Source organism: Bison bison, unplaced genomic scaffold (assembly GCF_000754665.1).
Source record: "Bison bison bison isolate TAMUID 2011002044 unplaced genomic scaffold, Bison_UMD1.0 scf7180017864048, whole genome shotgun sequence".
In the NCBI taxonomy this organism is placed as follows: Eukaryota; Metazoa; Chordata; class Mammalia; order Artiodactyla; family Bovidae; genus Bison; species Bison bison.
Genome location: NW_011494620.1, coordinates 2104324 through 2123488, shown reverse-complemented (window position 1 = coordinate 2123488; position 19165 = coordinate 2104324). Strand labels below are relative to the sequence as shown.

Sequence of the window (19165 nt, the reverse complement as noted above, 5' to 3'; positions counted from 1 at the left end):
TCTTCTCTGATTGCTGTAGCTAGGACTTTCAGAACTATATTGAATAATAGTGGTGATAGTGGACACCCTTGTCTTGTTTCTGGTCTTAGGGGGAATGCTTTCAGTTTTTCACCATTGAGAATAATGTTTGCTGTAGGCTTATCATATATAGACGTTACTATGTTGAGGTAGGTTCTTTCTAGGCCCATTGTTTGAAGAATTTTAATCATAAATGGGTGCTGAATTTTGTCAAAGGCTTTTTCTGCATCTATTGAGATTATCCTATAGTTTTTTCTTTCAACTTATTAATATGGTGTGTCACATTGATTGATTTGCATATATTGAAGAATCCTTGCCTCCCTGGAAATAACCCAACTTGATTGTGGTGTATGAGCTTTTTGATGTGTTGCTGAATTCTGAAATCTTGCATATCCTCATTATTCAATCTCTTTTTAGCACTACAAGGAACAGACTATAGAGAGGATAGTGTATATGTGTCCAATCACTCAGTCATGTCTGACTTTTTGCAATCCTATGGACTATAGCCCACCAGGCTCCTCTGTCCATGGGATTTCCCAGGCAAGAATACTGGAGTGGGTTACCATTTCCTTCTCCAGAGCATCTGCCTGCCACAGGGATTGAATTAATGTCTCCTGAGTCTCCTGTATTGGCAGGTGGGTTCTTTACCACTGAGCAACCAGTGGAGCCCCATACAGAGGGGAGAGGAGTACAAATCCTTCACACTATGTAGCACTAGGGGATGGAAGGGAAAATGTGAAGGAATCATTAAATGGAGTGGACTATTTGCTTGTCACCTTTGGAGAAAATGGCAGTCAGAGGAATAGGTACAGTCACTCTCTTCTAGAACAGGCTTTTTACTAAGAGTCACTGAAACTGCAAGATTACTGCTATCTATCTTCAGAACTCAGTAACCATTTTAAGGTGTTTTTTTTTTTTAATTTCAAAAGGTATCTATTAGTCTATGGTTTGAAAAACACTAGACCTTTGTTGGGCTTCCCTGGTGGCTCAGCTGGTAAAGAATCCACCTGCAATGCAGGAGACCCCAATTCGATTCCTGGGTTGGGCAGATACCCTGGAGAAGGGATAGGCTACCCATTCCAGGATTCTTGGGCTTGGTAAAGTATCTGCCTGCAATGCAGGAGACCTGGGTTTGATCCCTGGGTTGAGAAGATCCCCTGAAGGAGGGCATGGCAACCTACTCCAATATTCTTGCTGGAGAATCCCCATGGACAGAGGAGCCTGGCAGGCTACAGTCCATGGGGTTGAGAGAGGAGTCAGACACGACTGAGTGACTAAGCACAGCACACAGATCTGTGTTGTCAATCTCCCTACTAGGTGAGGCAGTTAAGCACTTGAAATATAGCTTGTCCAAATGGGAGTAGGATCCAGGTGTCAGATACACCTCAGATTTCAAGACCTATAAAGAACGTTAGTCATCAGCTAAAGATTTTTCTAACAGAAGGAATAAATAACATGATTGATATTCAGAATGTATCCACTGAATGGTTTATGTGGCTATGAAATAATCACCTGGTATTTATATTTCTAAGCATATCCTTCTCTGTTATGTGAAAACAAATAACTTTCATACCATTTCATTTTAAACAAATAATTTCCATACCAAAACTATCAAATTAATTCTACTATAGTTGAAAAATAAGGAGAAGAAAATTTTATAAACTACTTTTTTTTTTTTTGTGGTAGGGACGGTAACTTATTTTCTTAAAATCTGGAAGACCTAATTAAGAAGCTCCTTCTAAAACTCCGACTGGCAGCCAAAAGGAGTTTTGTGCATTTTTTAGTTAACTTTATCCTTCAAGCATTGCCTATTAAAACACAGTCACCATCACCACTTATGTTCATGTCTTAATGTGTGAGCCGGGGATCAATGTTTTATGTCAATGTTTACATAAACCAAGAGAATAGAAATCTCATAATCTAGCAAGAGTCAAAAATTAGTAATTAATTTGTCACAGAATTAAAGTAAGTAGTTACTTTTCCATAGATCATGATCATGTTTATTTACTAAGAAAATAATTTTCTTCCTAATTCTTAGAACAGAATAGTAAAGCCAGTTATATACTGTGCTATAGACCTTTGGCTTCCTTTAGAAGGAACGTCATATTATTTGCCCTTTTTTCTTTAGCATTCAGCCCATGTTTAGACTCAGCCTCTCCTTCCATGCTACATGGCAGCAATGGAAACCATAAAATAATAGACGCAATCTTGAAAGCAGTAGACACAGTCTTCCTATTGTTGCCATTCACAGATTTACTCATTCATTCTAAAAATACGTCTTGAGAATCTTCTTGGTACCAGAAACTCTGCAAAACACTCTGTAGATACAGAAATAAATAGTATCAAATTGGCATTGGGGTATACAGAGATAAATATACCAATTTCTATTTGATATAGAGTTAATTATAATATCATGTATTATCATTGATGCTGATATAAAAGTATAGACAGAAAATCCACTATTATGAAGAATGCTCCTTGAACCACTTTTTCAAAATAAAACCTGGCTGGAGAAGAAGATGGGGTGATGATTAGAGTGGTTGAATGAGGGGGAGGCAGGGTTTAAAACAGGAGATTTCTGGAGCTTGAATGTGTATCTGAAAGGAGGAAAAGTGAATGATGAAAGAGGATGTAATTTTTTATTTCCTAGTTGCTTCACAAAGTTTTGCCTTCTTCACTTATTTAGTAATTCTATAATGATTATTAATTATCAGTAATATTATTTTTCGATGTTAATTTATACTATATACTCTTCACAAGGATAAGACAATTTGTATTTAGGCACTTATCTGACATCTTTCCAATGTTACTGAGAGATCTTTGGGATATTTTGAATTCTCTTCAAATCTGGGTATTAGGCAGTGTCTGGACTCTGACATTTAGTATGAACAGATATTGTCACCTCTTAGATAATGAATAAATGTTCCAAATCTTCAACTCAAAAATATTCCCAATCTTTAAACATCTAGGTACTTTTTGAGGCCAAGACTGCGGTGACACTGTGAAAAACTGTCTCAAGGGAGACTCCCCACGTTTCCCTGCTGGGCATTTTCTGCCTCCACAGTGTCCTGGACTAGAAAATTTTGCCTTGGACTTCACTCCAGTTGAGAGGACATTTCCTTCTCTGGACAAACTTGTAACTTACACAGCATTAAGAATATTGTGCTAAAGATGAAGTAATGAGACTGTCAATCTCAAGAAATTAAGCCATAAAGGCTTCTTTCCTCATAGCTCAATTGGTAAAGGATCCACGTGCAGTGCAGGAGACCTCGGTTCAATTCTTGGGTCAGGAAGATCTGCGGAAGAAGGGATAGGCTACCCACTCCAATATTTCTGGGCTTCCCTTGTGGCTCAGCTGATAAAGAATCTGCCTGCAATGTGGGAGACCTGGGTTCAATCCCTGGGTTGGGAAGATCCCCTGGAGAAGGGAAGGCCACCCACTCCAGTATTCTGGCCTGGAGAATTCCATGAACAGAATAACCTGGCAGCTACAGTCCATGGAGTCACAAAGAGTTGGACACGACTGAGCAACTTTCACTTTCACTTTGCTAAATGAGAAACCTATCTTCAGTGTGCTGAGAAGGTTGAGACTACTTGGATGCTATTTATTTATAAGGAGAGAAAAAAGGAGTTTCTTCATCATTTGGAGGGACTTTAACTTTCTACTAACTAAATAAATGAGGTCCTAATATTAGTACTTTTGATTTAAATATTATGCTTTGTAGAACCTTACTCACTGTTTTTAAATTCTGGAAATGGGTATGAAAACATTCCTGTCTTGAATTTCTATTGTGACATTTGAATTCTTTTGGGATTAAGGAATAAGGTGCCTAACAGAAGTGTCCGGAAGAGGTGTCATAGTCTTACTGAATTTAGCAAAAGTTCATACTGTTTTCAGCTTTCAACAGTGTTTTAAGTAAAGTAAAACTATCCTGACAGAAATATAAGTAAATATTTTGACTACCTTCCTCATCTGTATGATGTACCAAAAATTACATTATAAATGTTTGGAGGTGGTTAAATAGTTTCTCACAGTTGGCAATAATATGTCTAATTGATATGAAGCAGATAGGTTCTGCTTGCTATCAAATGGACTTTCCACCTCTATGGAAGAATTTTACAAGGAATTCTTGAGCATTTGTAAACGTACTCATAGCTCTCATTTATTTCCACTGAAAAGTCTAGGTACAAAAATGAGGCATTTGGTATAGTTATCATCATGTTTATTATTGCCAAGACTGTAACTCTATTTACTAACAAGTATGGAAAATTCTCAAGTAATCACTGTTATAAGATAGAGAGGACTCAAGTACTGAAGGTTGGAAACATTCTGACTGCTCGCCCTTCCTTCTCCCAGAGTCAGTCTAGACCAGGAAACTTGGACACAGACGGCATGGTGGGAAGAACCCAGGGTGGAAAGGCACCGTTCCTTCAGTTCTGAGACACGAATCTCTGTCATTCGCTATCTTTTGTCATTTCCTAAGTGCAAATATCATGGCATCTGGTCCCATCACTTCATGGGAAATAGATGGGGAAACAGTGGAAACACTGTCAGACTTTATTTTGGGGGGCTCCAAAATCACTGCAGATGGTGATTGCAGCCATGAAATTAAAAGACGCTTACTCCTTGGAAGGAAAGTTATGACCAACCTAGATAGCATATTGAAAAGCAGAGACATTACTTTGCCAACAAAGGTCCATCTAGTGAAGGCTATGGTTTTTCCAGTGGTCATGTATGGATGTGAAAGTTGGACTGTGAAGAAAGTTGAGCACCAAAGAATTGCTGCTTTTGAACTGTGGTGTTGGAGAAGACTCTTGAGAGTCCCTTGAACTGCTAGGAGATCCAACCAGTCCATTCTGAAGGAGATCAGCCCTGGGATTTCTTTGGAAGGAATGATGCTAAAGCTGAAACTCCAGTACTTTTGGCTACCTCATGCGAAGAGCTGACTCATTGGAAAAGACTCTGATGCTGGGAGGGATTGGGGGCAGGAGGAGAAGGGGACGACAGAGGATGAGATGGCTGGATCTCATCACCGACTCAATGGACATGAGTTTGGGTGCACTCCGGGAGTTGGTGATGGACAGCGAGGCCTGGCGTGCTGCAATTCATGGGATCACAAAGAGTTGGACACGACTGAGCAACTGAACTGAACTAAAATGCAAATGAAAGATTAAGGCGAATCCAATTAGCTATCATTGTGTATGAATTATTTTCATCTCATAAACAGACCCTTGCTAGTTAGATATAAGTATGAATATATAGGGCTTCCCAGGAGGCACTAGTGGTAAAGAACCCACCTGCCAATGCAGGAGACAGAAGACAACTAGAGTTTGGTCCCTGGGTTGGCAAGATCCCCTGGAAGAGGAAATGGCAACCCACTCCAGTATTGTTGCCTGGAGAATCCCCTGGACAGAGGAGCCTGGTAGGTTACAGTCCATAGGGTCTCAAAGAGACAAAACTGAAGCGACTTAACACACACACAAACACACACATAAATATAAAAAAAACTAGAGGGACAGTTTTGGTTCTGCCGCTGGGAAAGTAGATGTGCAATTTTGGACATCCCCACGTTAGCAGACGGACTAGGAGTTGTAGGATGACCGTCCATAGGACCACCTGAATTGTACTGTGGCAGCATCGGAGGTGGGGTGGGTCGGTGAGGGGAGGTTGGAATGGATACTGGTTCTGGCATAGGAAACGTTCACATCTTGTGATAGTTAAAGATAACTACTGAAAATCTTTTAGAGACAATCCCCAATTTACAAACAGATTGTATTACGAAAGCTTACAACTGATGCAATGAAATTTGGGGATATATTTACTTCTGGGAACAGAATGATAGTAGGTTCTGAGAGTTCCAAGTCAAAATATGAAATTTGCTTTAATCTATCCTATATGTTGTGGTAAATGTTCATGATAGGAGAATAAAACTTTGAATCTACTTTTAAAGTGCTTCAGTTCTGTATGAGTAGTGAAGAATAAACATCCTCTGTATAGAGATTAAAATGATTCTTAAAACTTTGTAGTTTGTACATATGCATTTTTAACATCAATATTTTCTTGCATAAAAGTCCAATGTTGCCATTTCTTCCCAATGTTTGGACATCATGCATAGCTTTGTAGTTAAGGAAATGAGTTTGTTGAGGTTGGTTTGTCTTTTTTCTTTACAATTTTCATCAGACATGCATAGTTCTGATTACACAAAAGAGCAAGGTATAGAAAAGAATATCATTATTATCTTTTTTATTTTTAATATAAATTTATTTATTTTAATTGGAGGCTAATTACTTTATTGTATTGGTTTTGCCATGCATCAAAGTGAATCCACCACAGGTGTACACGTGTTCCCCATCGTGAACCCCCCTCCCACCTCCCTCCCCATACCATCCCTCTGGGTCATCCCAGTGCACCAGCCCCAAGCACCTTGTATCATGCATTGAACCTGGACTGGTGATTAGTTTCACATATTATCTTTTTTAAAGCAATATTAAGAAGATCAGTACCCTGAAGACTACATTCACCACTTCAAGTTTTTGTCTCTCTTTCATTGAACTCATGGAATTGAATTATATTTCTCTGAAATATATTTCCTTGGAAACTTCTTGAAATATTCTGCCTCTCTACTCCTTGTAAAGATATATTTTCCAAGAAAAATTTGATTTTCAATGGCTTCTAAGCACTGACATGTAACCTAGACCAAAGCATTTTCTTATCCTATATTCAAGCAGCACCATGGATCTCATAGAGAGCAGCCTGGACTAATTAATGTTATATTCAGAAGAAAGATAAGCAGCTAATTTTATAATTTCTTGAAAGAAGCATAAGAATATACAGTGCCCTTCTTAATATTGAGGCTAATGACTTCAACCAGGCTTTGCCGTGGAACTTACATGAGTGGTTAGTGCCTAATTAAATGGACTCATAAGTCCTGAGCTATGTTCAGCATTTAATTCAATTGAGTAAATGTTCATTGACATTGTGGGACCAGGCACTGGTGCGAAGGATCAAGTGATGAAAAATGACAGACCCTTCTCAAGTAGCTCACTGCAGCCCATAATTAAAATGCAGGAGATAAGAGGAGTAAGTGCGATTGTAAGTGTATGCTCGAGGAACAATGTGAGTACTGAGAAAAAGAAGAGTTGACTCTAAGAATGATCAGGTGAATAGAAGCTGAGCTGGAAGACCCACGAGGAATTCACTGTGAAGAAATAGGACATGGGTAATACTAGGCAAAATATCAGCATATATTGCTACTAAAACAGGAAAAAAGGTACAGACATGATCAGAGCACTCTGAAGAGTTTGAATGTGTGCCTACAGTATAAACATGCAAGAATGGAGGAAAGCAGCCTTATGGCAAAGGAGCTCAGGGCCTGGCAGGCTTTATATGAACCTGAGACATTTTCCTGGAGACTGTGAAATGACAGTATAGACTTTTAATAGAGAAAGAGACACAGTTCAATTTGCATTTTGCAAAGCCCGTCATCTCAGGAGAATGGTACATAGTTTAGATGGAGAAAGAACTCAAAAGTTAATAGGTTTTAACCAAAAGTAAATACAACTTTTTTTTTTCCTAGTGTAAGCCTGAAATAATGATATCTGATGTTATGATAACATCTCATGAAGGTAGCGCGAAGCATGCATGCTATCGTGTCTGACTCTTTGCGACCTCATGAACTGTATGGAGCCCACCAGGCTCCTCTGTCCATGGAATTTTCCAGGCAAGAATACTGGAATGGGTCCCATTTCCTACTCCAGGGGAATCTTCTCAACTCAGGGCTCAAACCCACGTCCCTTGCACCTCCTGCATTGTCAGGTGGATTCTTTACCACTGAGTCACCTGGGAAGCCCTTATGGCATAATGGTTTGACTTACATACACCATGAAATGATGCTCACAGTTAGTTTAGGGAACATCTGTCATCTCAAATAGATACAAAGTTAAGAAATAGAAAAGATTTTTGTGATAAGAACTCTTAGGAGTTACCTCTTACCATTGTTCGTTCATATATGACATACAGCCATATGAATTATATTTATCACATTGTACATTACAGCCTGGATATACCACATTTTGTTTATCCATCCACTGGTTGATGGAAACTTGAATTATTCCTGTTTGGGGCTATTAAAAAACAAAGCTACTGTGACACTTGAGTGCTAGTATTTGTGTGGCCATATGTCTTCCTTTCTCTTGGAGAAATGCCTGGTATTGAAATAAACCCATTGTATGGTAAATGTATATTTTTTATTTTTTAATAACCTGTTTTCCAAACTGTTTTCCAAAGTGGTTGACCATTTATATTTTGATGGCCAACATATGAGAGCTCCATTTTCTCCAAATTTCTATCAACACGTATCATGGTTAGTCTTTTTTTTTTTTTTTTTCCTAAGAAATAGTTGGTCTTGAAATTATGTGGAAAGGGATAGAAAAGGGAAAAGAAGAGTGACTATAGCCTTTTGTGTCGAAAGAACAAATAGTTCTCCTTCCCATCAAGTCACTTTTTTCCCTCCTGGATTCTTGGAAGATAATAGAACACAGTTTAGTCCCCAATAAGCTAACAGTTTAGTCTCCAGGAGACTAAGAAGGGACTACTCTTTCTGAGCTGCTCTTCATCTGTGAAGAAACTGTCAGTGGCTCATCAGAGTGGAAAACCAGCCCCTTGACAGCTGGCCAAGATCAGGACGTAACTTTCTTTTGTTTTCCATTCGACCATTCTCACCTATGATTCACCTACATGATTCAACAGGCCAATGGTGGTCCCTTCATAACTGTATAATTTTTTGCCTCCACATCTCTCTTCATTTTTATGAAAACATCTAGGTAGCCAGCTAGAAATGACTGGTAGTTTTTCTTCTGTTTTCCAAGATAGCTTAAAACAGTTCTTCATGGGCATCCTCACGAGGTTGTCGGTGAATAGAGGTGGAATTTCTACTGACCTCTACCCTTTGTGATTTCCAGAGAACTAACAATATCTATTGATTCTGCCTTCCCACTACCAAAACCTCATTTTGTTTGTTTGTCAAGTTCAATAATTTAATGTACTCAATGTTGGGTTTATCACCTCCCACCTTATTTCCTTTGTCTCTGCATTTTCATCTTCCCGCTATTGCCCACTCATCAGCCCAGCTCAGTTGCCAAACCAATTTTGAATTTCAGCCCAGAAATGATTTAAGAAGTTCAATCCTGCCCCCGCCTCACCAGCACTGTCAGATGGAGTGTCATTGTCATCTTCCCTTCTGGATATGTAGACATCAGAAGTGGTGCCCTAGGAATAATGTTCTGAGTTAGTCACTGAATTCCAATCTGCAAACCTGAATTTGACATGCATGTGCAAAGCAAGTTATCAGGCGATTTGATGACTGGAGAGATTTTTTTGAACTTGACAGAGCCAGGAGGTTGTTGACCAGTGTCCTGTGGGGGATACAGCTTGAAGTTTATCAGTCTTCTTGACTAATCTCAGGCTTCTTAGCCAATGTCTTCTCAGATATAATTAAGTCTTCATTGGCTTTTTTATTTTTTTTAATGAAGCTGATAAAAATTCAATTAGTCAACTAGTTATTTTATTGGCATTCCCTGTGCTTGAATTAGGGGCTTCCCAGATGGCCTTGGTGGTAAAGAACCCACCTGCCAATACAGGAGATGTAAGAGACGTGGGTTCAATCCATGGTTGGGAAGATCCCCTGGAGGAGGACAGGGCAACCCACTCCAGTATTCTTGCCTGGAGAATCCCATGGATAGAGGAGCCTGGTGGGCTAGGGTTCATAGGATCACAAAGAGCTGGACACAACCAAAGCAACAGCCTGCCTGCATGCATGCTTTAATTATGATCTTGTGAGTATAAGTTTTGTATAGAAATCTTTTTTTAAAGGTCTTATTTTGTCATTCATTAAACTTAGTTTATATAATATGAGCACATATAAAAATTGGCATAATTGCAATACTCTGTAATACAATGAAAGTGAATAAATATCATATATTTGTGTATAAGACTATAAGTGATTGTACAGTCATCTCTCGTGTTACTGTCCTCAGCCTCCACTGAGCAGCAAGGACCTAGACTGGAGAAATTGCTTCAGTAAACATTTTTGTCTGTATCCTAAACTATGGCTGAAATATCCTTTTCTACACCATCTCTAGCATATTCATCATTGAATATAACCTTCTAAAACATGAAGTTGCTCATCTGAACATACTTATCTCCATCCTCTAGTTTTTAACATGATATTCTCTAAATCTGAACTAAAATTATCCACCTACCAAGCTGTGCCTATCAAAATTCACTGCCCCACTTTATGCAACTACTATTTTGTTTCTTTGATGCTTTTTAAACCTTGCATAGTATCCTGGAGTTAGTCCAACCAGGTTACCTCCAAGGAAACACAGCCAATCTGCAAAACAATCTTTCTTTCACATCTTTCCATCTTACTCTTCTGCTCTCTCAACTCAACCTAAATAGTTTATTTAATTTTTATCATTCATGTAACATATGAATCAAATTATGAAACATCTGGATCAGGAAAACAAAGACTTATCACCGAACTTCAGATTATTAGAAACTAGATGTCAGGTTATATCAAGGAACAAGGAGGGCCTCTTGACTTGAGCTTCACATTCATGAAGAGCTCAAAAGTAGATTTTTGGGGTCATCTGTTCAGTTTAGTTCAGTCGCTCAGTCATATCCGACTCTTTGCCACCCCATGGACTGCAGCACACCAGGCTTCCCTGTCCATCACAAACTCCCGGAGTTTACTCAAACTCATGTCCATTGAGTCGGTGATGCCATCCAACCATCTCATCCTCTGTCGTCCCCTTCTCTTCCTGCCTTCAATCTTTCCCAGCATCAGGGTCTTTTCTAATGAGTCAGTTCTTTGTATCAGGTGGCCAGAGTATTGGAGTTTCAGCTTCAGCATCATCCTTCCAATGAATATTCAGGACTGATTTCCTTTAGGATGGACTGGTTGGATCTCCTTGTAGTCCAAGGGACTCTCAAGAGTCTTCTCCAACACCACAATTCAAAAACATCAGTCCTTCAGTGCTCAGCTTTCTTTATAGTCCAGCTCTCACATCCATACATGACTACTGAAAAAACAAAAGCTTTGACTAGACGGACCTTTGTTGGCAAAGTAATGTCTCTGCTTTTTAGTATATTGTCTAGGTTGGTCATAACATTTTTTTCAAGGAGCAAGCATCTTTTAATTTCATGGATGCAGGTCATCTGTAAATGAAGTTAAATCTGTAGCCACAGTGGTACAAGAGGAAAAGATGACACCACCTGACTTTAACCCATGCACTATTGCATTTTTAATAAATCTTTTGAAAACTGCTCCCCTAAATTCTACCTAGTATCTCAGGCTTGACTAATCAATTCTACCTCTGTTCTTCAATTTCCCCTATTTCATGTTAGACATAATTCCTCCTATGCATTCAATCTCTTTTCTCACAAGTCATATGATGCTGTGTATTAAGTTACCCAGTCACATGGTCAGTCCCCATCATATTTTGAGATCCTAGAAGACAGATGTATCTGATTCTTAAAGATCTTGGTCCTCTCCCACTTGTCTAGCCAATGTCCAACTCATAGATGATGCATGATATGGTTGACTCAAACTAGGGAGGACCAGGTGAAAAGGATGCTTTAAATAATGAAGTAGGAGGGTGATTAGTTATGAGCATGCTTGGGGAGACTGGAGAATTCTTTTAATTAGGAACACAACTCAAGCTATCTCTAGAAAAAGAGAAATACTCAGACAGTTAAGGGTCATCGGCAGTTATGAAGGGAATAAAGGCCAGAAGTAAAAGAAAGAAAGGGTTTTCAACTATAAAGAAAATAATTTCCTGAAGCTTTCTGCCTACAAAGCATTCTTAAGCCTTGTTATCAACTTTACAAAATGAGTTGTCAAAAAATATTCCTGGGCAGAAGAAATAAAACATTCCTCTCCATGGAGGAAATAAAACTCCAAAGGATATAGATTATTTGTGAAATTCTAAGAAATAAATTGTAAGACCCAGGGGAAACTGGCATGTATATGAATCTGTGAGACTTTTAAGTCCTTACATAAATTGCTGTAATTCATTCAACCCCAAAGTTTCAACTCTCTTTATAATTGTCCAACAGCCAGCTGAAACTCCCATGTAGCTACCTGACTGAGTTAAGATGCATTAAGCTGTCAGATTGGTTGTTTCCAGAATCTAGATTTTGCTTGTTAGGAGAATTGAGTCAGTGTCTGAACTTTGGACACAATATTTTAAAATGAAAAAATATGTTGAAAAACCAAAAAGATGAAGAAAAAATAAATAGCAAATCTGATGCATAGTTATTTTAATTATCAGAGCTCTATTAATTTTTGAATTTGTTTCTATTTATTTTGTCCATACTCAATATTTTAATTTCTCTCCAATAATACTGAGATTTCTTGGTTGTTTGGGTTTCTGTGTGTTTGTCTGTGAAGCTTTGTCTTCTTTCTCTCATCATTTTTCGTTTGTTTTCTTTTTGGCTTGTGGTGTTTTAGTATTTTGAGTAGTTGTTTTTATTCTTTTAGCCACAGGCTATTTTGGGGGGAGTGGGATGCACTGTGCCTTGCATCACGTGGGATCTTAGTTCCCTGACCAGGGATGGAACCTCTGCTCGTTGCAGTGGAAGTGCAGAGTCTTAACCACTGGGCCAACAAGGAAGTCCCTTGTAGAGTTGTTGTTAAATCATTGATACTGGGATTCACTTTATTTGTAAAAATAAGGTAAGATTCAGTAATCTTCACAGTTTCTTCAATATTTAAAATACCATGATTCAACAATTTTATAAAAAATCATGAGATTAGGGGTTTTTTTAACTTGCTTTTTAAGTTATAGCAAGAGAGGGATAGGAGATATTTTCTTTTTTAGTGTGTCTTTTATAAATTCATGGCACAAATATGAATTTGAATATCTATCATGTTTTAATATGAATTTTAACGTGATAGAATTGCTTAAGACTTGGCCAACAACTGTAGAGTGAGAAAGGGTTGTAACATTGTGGGTTTTGAAAATACCCTACCAGCTCCAGCCCCGGGACGGTGCTGCGATGTTGGTTCCCATTACTCCCTGTGCAGTAGAGAGATGGAGTAGAGGAGGAGGATCTGTACACTCCCGGCAGGCAATGCGAGGGTCCACCTGGGGAGGCTTTGCTGGACTGGACGAATGGCAGGTGTCACAGAGATGGAGTGGCCACCTCTGAGAGTGTCCTTCAAGTGGGTTGGCGCAGTGCTGTGATGCTAAGTCACTTCAGTTATATCTGACTCTTTGTGACCCTTTGGACCAAAGCCCACCAGAGTCCTCTGTCCCTGGGATTTCCCAGGCAAGAATACTGGGGTGGGTTGTTGTGCCCTCCTCCAGGGGATCTTTGCCACCCAGGGATTGAACCCCGGTCTATTATGTCTCCTGCACTGACAGGCAGGTTCTTTACCACTAGCGCCACTTGGGCCATAAAGCTGAGTAGTCTCAAATAACCCAAGGAAACCAAGAGACAAGGGGGTGGGGAAAAAGAGAGAAAGACAGGAAGGAGGGGACGAAGAAAAAGTGCAAAGAAGGAAGCATCTGGGAAGGAAGCAAAGAACAGAAGGAAAGAAGGAAGAAAGGGATATGGGGACACGTGAGATAAATGATATCTTTAAATCCACTTAGCAATTAAATACAGTGAAAATTTTTGTGATATAAAATTTTAATTCTCTTAATATTTACATTGGTAACATTTTTCATGGAAAAGTCTATTAATAAGTGGGGTGTAATTTGGAAAATCCTAATGTAGACATGCAACAAACAAGTGTAGAAGAAAGAGGGTGTCAGATCATTATGAGAATATTCAGATTTACAGAGATTCTTAGGAATACTTCTGTGGTTGTTTCAATCCTAAAATTAGAACAAATTTGTAGCCAAATGACATCCACATCTTGGGAAACGTGGATTACACACATTCACTCCTACTCTTCTTATATTGTCCTCTGTTCTTTACCTCTCTGTAAACCTCACTGCATCAGTGTTTAGTAAAAAACTGAGCACACTATTCATTTACTAAGCACAGATGTGTACTTTCCAATAATTAAAGAAACAGATCTTTTAAGAAGAAGCACTAGTAAAGATTAAGGCTAACCCAGCGCCTGTCAATGACAGGTGTTCTATAAAAAATTAAATGATTTGCGTTTTCTAGGTAATTTAACACGGTCTGTTTTTATGTATTAGGCAATGAAGTATTTATCCAAGCAAACCTTAAGTGCTCCCAATAAAGTTATTTTGCTCAATTGCCCTGGGGTGTCTCATGTTCTAATGAAATTTGGGCCAAAAAGGGAAGAGTATGTGAGTCCTAGAATTAACCAGACCCTGTTGAACAAAGTACATATCTTTCTTTTACTTTTTCTGCCTGTATGACATGTGTTGTTCATGCTTAATCCCTTATGTGTTCCTTCAATTTCTGAGAATTAATGAGGTGATAGCAACTGTTCATTATATCTTTCATTTTTCCATAGGTTTCACTAACTCCCTTCTATCATGGTTTTTCAACTGTGTTAAATTCTAATGAAGAACACTGTAGAAAATAGTTTATATGAGAAAATAGTTGGTAGACTACGCTTTGTTTATAAAACGCTGACATGAAGGATTATGTGTGTGTATTGGGGGTTGGGGAAGGAAAACTAACCCAAAGTGATACTTGTTAATGACCTATATCTCTGTTTGCCAGTCCTCTGCAGATATTCAAGTAAAGCCCTATTTGACTTTCAAACACTTGACTTTGACCCAAATAATCAACAAGGAATGTGTTGTTGTTCAGTCACTAAGTCGTGTCCGACTCTTCAACCCCATGGACTGCAGCACGCCAGGTTCCTCTGTCCTTCACCATCTCCCGGAGCTTGCTATAATCCATGTCCATTGAGTCAGTGATATTATCGAATCATCTCACCCTCTGCCACCCCCTTCTCCTTTTGCCTTCAATCTTTCCCAGCATCAGAGTCTTTTCCAATGAGTCAACTCTTCGCATGAGGTGGCCAAAGTACTGGAGTTTCAGCTTTAGCGTCAATCCTTCCAAAGAAATCCCAGGGCTGATCTTCAGAATGGACTGGTTGGATCTCCTTGCAGTCCAAGGGACTCTCAAGAGTCTTCTCCAACACCACAGTTAAAAAAGCATCAATTCTTCCACGTTCAGCCTTCTTTATGGTCCAACTCTCATATCCATATATAACTACTGGAAAAATCATAGTTTGGCTATATGAAACTTTTTCAACAAAGTAATGTCTCTATTTTTTAACATGCCGTCTAGGTTTGTCATAGCTTTTTTCCCAAGGAGCAAGCATCTTTTAATTTCATGGCTTCAGTTACTGGCTGCCATCATTTTGGAGCCCAAGAAAATAAAATCACTTCTCCCTCTGTTTGCCATGAAGTGATGGGACTGGATGCCATGATCTTAGTTTTTAAGCCAGCTATTTTATGGGTTAACAGAAGTTATTTTTGGATTATAACATTTAACTTTACTAATTATGGAGCTTGAAGCTTACAAAATAGTGAAAAGAGTCCTAGCATCTCAGTCTTGAAGAAATGCACTTTTATTTTTTTTTAGCTGTATTTGCTGAATGTATTATTATATATTTAATTCAATTTATATATATGTTGCTTTACCCACTGTATACTTTGATAAACCCTATATCTAAGAAAAAAATGAAGAGAAACAATTGCATGAGAACTCATTTCGCATCCAGCCTATACTGCACATCTCAACTACTGAATCAGTCAGCCTATCTCTCACTTTCAAACAGCTTTTGGTTTATGATCATCAAGCCACTTTCTGAGTATCTAATGGCTGTTTACTTGCTTGCCATTAGAGAAGAGTAAGTCAGGGTCAAGTAAAGTTCTCCTAAAGGAGATGAATAAAGTCCAAGAGTGAAGAAGAAAAGTAAGAAACATTGGGGAGGAGGAGAGTCCTATGAAAGGGTCAGGTGTTCACTTTGCTTCTAGGGTGTGTCTAATTTTTTATTCCAACAGAACTTTCTTGAGTCACTTGCAAGGAACTAAAGCTTTTACTACCATCCAGAGTGGACTTCCCAGGTGGTGCTAGGGGTAAAGAGCCCACCTGTCAATGCAGGATGCATAAGAGACAGGGGTTAGAGTCCTGGGTTGGGAAGATCCTTGGAGGAGGGCATGGCAACCCACTCCAGTATTCTTGCCTGGAGAATCCCATGGACAGAGGAGCCTGGCAAGCTACTGTCCATAGGGAGTGCCCACAGAGCATCCTTTAAACATGCTGAACACTTTCTCACAAGCATCTCTGCTCTTTCTCCCACCATGCCTTGCCTTCCCCTTTCTTCTCTGCTTATACAAATTTTGCCATAGACCACTGGAAAGAATTTCTGGAAGAAAAAATTTCCTCTGAATTTATATAATGCTTAGCTGTCAGTCTCAATGAGAAAGATAGTGTGCAGAAAAAGAGATCCTGCACATTTCATCATTTACTATTAATACATATGTAACCTTCTTGAATACATTTTCAGACCTCTTATAACCCCCTCTATTCATCATTAAAATAGAGTGAGATCTATGTAAAAACATGTTGGCAGGATAAAAACGATGTCATGTTTGGGGAATGTTTTGTGTGTGGTAATTGATTGTACTTAGGTTAGGTGTTTGCTTAATTTCCTCCCAATTCAGCTATGATGATTTACATCCTGGTCATCTAATATGCTTTCCTATATGATTTTCTTATTGCCTCAACCTAATTACAAGTATATTCACTTTTTCTGATATGACAGTAGTGTTCATTATAGAAAATACTGAAAATGCACCAAGTGTAAAAATGGGGGGAAAAAGTATAAAGTCATAACCAGAAAATAATCACCAAAGCAAGAGATAACCACTAAATAACATTTTTTACTTTATGTCATATATATATGACAATTCTTACATAGGCATCTTTATACACAGTTTTGTTTGGTTATCCTATGGATGTTATTAGTCCTCGGCTGTATTTTTACTTCCTGAGATGTAGCCATAGTATTTTGACCCCTGTGGTGTCTGGCTAAGCACACAGCACTTGGCCTTGGGTATCAAATTTTCAGTAAGTGAACTTTGTCCACAGAATGGCTTAAAGCCCTTTATGATGGTGTAAGTATACAATTGTTTAGAACAGACCTGGTGACTTGACTGGTTTCCTCCCAATGGGTTGGAGCCCTGCCCCTAACCCGGACTCTCCCTTTTTCCTTTCCTTTTCCCTGTAGTTCGTGGCTCAGCCCAACTGTCAACAACTGCTGGCGTCTCGCTGGTACGACGAGTTCCCCGGCTGGAGGAGACGACACTGGGCCGTGAAGATGGTGACGTGTTTCATAGTAGGACTCCTTTTCCCCGTCTTCTCTGTGTGCTACCTTATAGCTCCCAAAAGCCCCCTCGGACTCTTCATCCGAAAGCCATTTATCAAGTTCATCTGCCACACAGCGTCCTATTTGACTTTTCTGTTCCTGCTCCTGCTTGCCTCTCAGCACATCGACAGGTCAGACTTGAACAGGCAAGGTCCACCACCAACCATCGTCGAGTGGATGATATTACCGTGGGTCCTGGGTAAATGTGATACTATAGAAAACTATAATGCAAACGTGTTGCTACCATAGAATTGTGTTGCTCAGAAAAGAATATTCATTATAGTTGGGGACGCGGGAATGTTTAAAACAGGTTCCAACCATTGTAGCGCCAAGGTCTAATCCCCAAAGCTAAATGAAGATTTCACAAGCTGTGATGGACCTGTCTCCAAATGCCACCTATGAAACATAACTTTAGGTTTGAGAATTATAGATTTTAATAATTATGAAACCTGAAGTGGCTGATTCTCTGGGTTGTTTTGGAGATTTTTTTTGGGGGGGGAGATGTTTGTCTTCTGGTGGCTCAGATGGTAAAGAATCCGCCTGCAATGTGGGAGACCTGGGTTCAGTCCCTGGGTTGAGAAGATCCCCTGGAGAAGGGAGTCTTCTAAAGACTTTCAAAATGTCTCATTAAATAATCATTTTAATGTGTTAATTTTCTTAACAAATTTGTTGTTGCTGTTGAGTCAGAAAGTCGTGTCCAGCTCTTTTGTGACCCCATGGATTGTAGCCTACCAGGTTCCTCTGTCCATGGGATTTCCCAGGCAAGAATACTGGAGTGGGTTGCCATTTCCTTCTCCAGGGGATCTTCCTGACCCAGGGATTGAACCTGAGTCTCCTGCATTGGCAGGTGGATTCTTTACTGCTGAGCCACCTGGGAAGCCCTCTTAACAAATACACCTTCTAAAAGTACAAATCACTCTGAAGAATTAGTGTGAACTGTACATAAAGGAACCATAACCATTTAAAAAAATCCACCCCTTTAAGTTTATCTTTGAAACTACATAGTAAATCAGAATAATAGGAAATTAAACAATAGGACATCTTCCTATCTCTGTTCTTTCCAAAAGAAAGAAATTGGTTTTGGATCTGCAACAAATCATGGTAAGGTAGAAAACTTCAAAAACAAAAACCTTGTTTCCCTTTCCTCCTGTTATGGTAGCCATGGTTAAAATTTTAATTTTAATTATTCTTCCTTCTCCTACTGTGTTTTGCTGAGAAATTGCATTTTGTCAGTTTAGCTCATCATTTTAAACCTCTCTGGTAGCATATCCATGTCAGCACTAGTAATTAGAAAATATGTGACAAATTTAATGATTTACTATCTCAGAAGATCAGTTTGGGTCAGCTGTCAAAATAGCTGGAGAGACTGTAAAATGAGGAAAAGGCAGGGAAAAAAAGTGTCTGAGTCAAGATAGATATGCCTTTTAAAGGTTACAAATACTGTAAGTACTAACAATAACAAAAGTTCTTGTATACCTGTGATGGATTCATTTTGATATTTGGCAAAACTAATACAATTATGTAAAGTTTAAAAATAAAATAAAATTTAAAAAAAATAATAAAAAAATTAAAAAAAAAAGTTCTTAGGAACAAGATTTGATGTTTTACAAATATTACTAATAAAAAAACCCTTCTAAAGTGAACTTTAAAATTAAGTACATTCGCCTTAATCTGAAATAATGTTTGATCTTGCTCAAGTTAGAAGGAAGGTTTAGTCTGTAAATGTATTTTTGAATAAAAATAATTTTGACACAGTAACTGATATTAAGTATAAA

At 38.7% G+C, this 19165-nt stretch overlaps 1 protein-coding gene across 1 annotated transcript in view; it reads left to right on the top strand.

The window, feature by feature from the left end:
- Positions 1-19165, top strand: part of TRPC4 (transient receptor potential cation channel, subfamily C, member 4) — a 207420-nt gene that overhangs the window by 133762 nt on the left and 54493 nt on the right. Inside the window, exon 4 of the mRNA XM_010835641.1 lies at positions 17253-17589. Within this exon, the coding sequence (XP_010833943.1) occupies positions 17253-17589 (337 nt within the window). The remainder of the gene's footprint in view (positions 1-17252; positions 17590-19165) is intronic.